Source organism: Neodiprion fabricii, chromosome 2 (genome assembly GCF_021155785.1).
Source record: "Neodiprion fabricii isolate iyNeoFabr1 chromosome 2, iyNeoFabr1.1, whole genome shotgun sequence".
NCBI classification, from domain to species: Eukaryota; Metazoa; Arthropoda; class Insecta; order Hymenoptera; family Diprionidae; genus Neodiprion; species Neodiprion fabricii.
In genome coordinates this window covers 10,487,403-10,491,050 of record NC_060240.1, presented here as the reverse complement: position 1 = coordinate 10,491,050, position 3,648 = coordinate 10,487,403, and the positions used below count along the sequence as shown (strand labels likewise).

Here is a 3,648-nt window from a genome sequence, read left to right as displayed (position 1 = left end):
TCCCAATGCGTCAGGTTGACACTGCAACGTCGAAATTCCTGTTCTCACCCGATGCTGCATCTAGGAGTTACCTGTCGACCTAATAATCTACCTCGGTAACTTCATGGAGTCCGAAGATTCTGCAAGCTCCATACGAGGCTTGGGGCCTAACCATGACGAAAACGCATCGACTCCGCATAAATTGCGGAAGAAGTCTACCCACCGGTTGCGCATTGAATTTATAAATGGCAAGCATCTGGAAGTAGAGTACAATTTCGAACGCACCGGGATAGATGAAGAGCGGATTCGCATCAACGTAAACACTTTGTTGCCGGTGTTTGGTAGATTGTTAACTCCAGGCACGGAAACCTTCGTGGACGTGGAGAAGCTCATCAGTTTCGTGGAGACGTACGTTCATTTGAACAAATGTAACGACCAACGATACGCCTCCTGTCCCTGCCATTTGGATGTCGACCCTGAGACCGCTGCAAAGTTTGAACCGTCTCCAGACAACGCATGTGCAGCCGGCCACTTCCATCACTTCTGCTTTCAGCATGTGAATTACTGGTTGTCGGGCGTCTTGGAGCCTTCGATCAAGCTTTTGGGTAAAGGCGGGTCACACATTAGAAATCGCATCTCAAGCTTGAATGTTATTTTGGGAGCTGCAATTTACTTCCCAATGCGTCAGGTTGACACTGCAACGTCGAAATTCCTGTTCTCACCCGATGCTGCATCTAGGAGTTACCTGTCGACCTAATAATCTACCTCGGTAACTTCATGGAGTCCGAAGATTCTGCAAGCTCCATACGAGGCTTGGGGCCTAACCATGACGAAAACGCATCGACTCCGCATAAATTGCGGAAGAAGTCTACCCACCGGTTGCGCATTGAATTTATAAATGGCAAGCATCTGGAAGTAGAGTACAATTTCGAACGCACCGGGATAGATGAAGAGCGGATTCGCATCAACGTAAACACTTTGTTGCCGGTGTTTGGTAGATTGTTAACTCCAGGCACGGAAACCTTCGTGGACGTGGAGAAGCTCGTCAGTTTCGTGGAGACGTACGTTCATTTGAACAAATGTAACGACCAACGATACGCCTCCTGTCCCTGCCATTTGGATGTCGACCCTGAGACCGCTGCAAAGTTTGAACCGTCTCCAGACAACGCATGTGCAGCCGGCCACTTCCATCACTTCTGCTTTCAGCATGTGAATTACTGGTTGTCGGGCGTCTTGGAGCCTTCGATCAAGCTTTTGGGTAAAGGCGGGTCACACATTAGAAATCGCATCTCAAGCTTGAATGTTATTTTGGGAGCTGCAATTTACTTCCCAATGCGTCAGGTTGACACTGCAACGTCGAAATTCCTGTTCTCACCCGATGCTGCATCTAGGAGTTACCTGTCGACCTAATAATCTACCTCGGTAACTTCATGGAGTCCGAAGATTCTGCAAGCTCCATACGAGGCTTGGGGCCTAACCATGACGAAAACGCATCGACTCCGCATAAATTGCGGAAGAAGTCTACCCACCGGTTGCGCATTGAATTTATAAATGGCAAGCATCTGGAAGTAGAGTACAATTTCGAACGCACCGGGATAGATGAAGAGCGGATTCGCATCAACGTAAACACTTTGTTGCCGGTGTTTGGTAGATTGTTAACTCCAGGCACGGAAACCTTCGTGGACGTGGAGAAGCTCGTCAGTTTCGTGGAGACGTACGTTCATTTGAACAAATGTAACGACCAACGATACGCCTCCTGTCCCTGCCATTTGGATGTCGACCCTGAGACCGCTGCAAAGTTTGAACCGTCTCCAGACAACGCATGTGCAGCCGGCCACTTCCATCACTTCTGCTTTCAGCATGTGAATTACTGGTTGTCGGGCGTCTTGGAGCCTTCGATCAAGCTTTTGGGTAAAGGCGGGTCACACATTGAAAATCGCATCTCAAGCTTGAATGTTATTTTGGGAGCTGCAATTTACTTCCGAGATGGGGAACAGATGTTCCGGGCGAGCCGCTCACACCCACGCGTCCGAGAAATGTCACAGTGATTTACAGCACTGATTGTGAATATGTTTGTGCCAGTGGTCGTCATGACATTGTTCACAGTAGAAATATCTTCAAGTTTAGTGTTAAAGCAGTTTATATAATTATATATTGTTACACCTGGCCTCGCAAGCTGAACAAATGGCAAATTAATTCGAATAAATGGATACATTAATATTTTCACTTCATTCACTTTGCGCAATAAAGCAATTCTGAACCAATATGTTTCCTATTATAGTACAAGTTAGGCTGTCACGAAGTCGTCAATTACAACACAGCAGGTGTATGAGCTTTTCAGTAAAATAAATTAATCGTTCGATTTTTTTCGTTAAAATCGAACCATTAACTTTGACTGTCCGCCATTTTGTGGAAAATGGATATTTTTTTAAATCCTTCGATAAGGGGGGGGATAAGGTATTTAATTTTTTTTTTCTTGCATTTTTTTTTATTTTTGAAATTGAATCCGTAATATCTGAAGAATATTGTGTCAAAATTTCAAGTCAATTGGAGCAAAATTGACGAAGTTATGAGTATTTTTATACCTGCCGGATTTTTGTACCTATACCCGAACCGACCCGAGCGCGCTATTGTTACCCGGCGGATATTTCGCTCTCTATGTAGTACCTTACCTCCCAGTTCCATCTATCGAAATTTCAAAGCAAGGACAAACGTGTTTATACCTGGTCTGTATACTTTGTCAGTGTGGCGTACAAAATTCAGTCAGCAGGAAATATCCTATCGAGCAGACGTATCCACGCGTTCTTATTTTCGCATAATTTCAGCTCCGCTTTCATCAATTTTTGTTTTTAAATTATTACAAAAATGCCAAAAAAAATTCGAAGATCTGATAGACAATCAGCTAGTTCGAGATTACATCGACCCAAAAAAATTTTACCTCCCCACAAACGGAAAAGCGAAGACATTACGACAAGAAGCGCGTCAGCTAAAAAAATAAAAATGACCGTTGAAAATCAAATTACGGAGGATCTTGAAAGACATTATAGGGTAATTGATTTTTTATTGGTCTTTGCAACAATTGCTATGCTAGTGAAGTGTGTGAAGTGTGATGGAAAAATAAATTTTCATTCCACTAAGAAAGAAGGTCTTGGATTTCACATCATAGTGTCGTGCGAAAGTTGTAAACCAATTACAAACGTTCCGTCTAGTGCACGAATAAACTCTGGTATTTACGAAGTGAATTATCGGTTTGCCTTCGTGATGAGGATATTAGGCCTTGGATTAGTTGGCTGTGAAAAGTTCTGCGACTTGATGGATTTGTCCAGTTCATTTTTATCAAGACCGGCGTACAATAATTACGTGAACAAAATGTGCTCGACTATAAGAGAAGTAGCGAATCGATTTTTTTTATCTGCTACAAAAGAAGAAAGAGCAGCAACAGCCGAAGAAAAAAAAACTGAAGATGCCGACGAACTCAGTGTCTCAGGCGACGGAACATGGAAAAAAAGAGGCTACTCATCTTTATTCGGCGTCACCTCGCTAATCGGTCACTTTACAGGTAAAGTTCTTGACATTCACGTCAAAAGTTCATACTGCCACGAATGTAAAACTTGGGAACACAAATTAAACTCTGCCGAATACGAAGAGTGGCATGAAGCTCATGTAGAT

The 3,648-nt window shown here is 43.5% G+C and overlaps 1 protein-coding gene across 1 annotated transcript; it reads left to right on the top strand.

Moving 5' to 3' along the window:
• The first annotated feature begins 730 nt into the window (after positions 1-730).
• Positions 731-2,408, top strand: LOC124176696. The gene is made up of 2 exons (XM_046558287.1): positions 731-1,301; positions 1,955-2,408. The coding sequence occupies exons 1-2, from the start codon at positions 757-759 to the stop codon at positions 2,025-2,027; spliced, it is 618 nt and encodes a 205-aa protein (XP_046414243.1). The 5' UTR covers positions 731-756; the 3' UTR covers positions 2,028-2,408.
• The last annotated feature ends 1,240 nt before the right edge of the window (positions 2,409-3,648 follow it).

Excerpts from the sequence above, each read along its gene's own strand:
- LOC124176696 (XM_046558287.1), top strand. The coding sequence starts at position 757 with ATGGAGTCCGAAGATTCTGCAAGCTCCATACGAGGCTTGGGGCCTAAC. Across the intron at positions 1,302-1,954 it reads GTTATTTTGGGAGCTGCAAT|TTACTTCCGAGATGGGGAAC; the intron begins TTACTTCCCAAT and ends GGGAGCTGCAAT.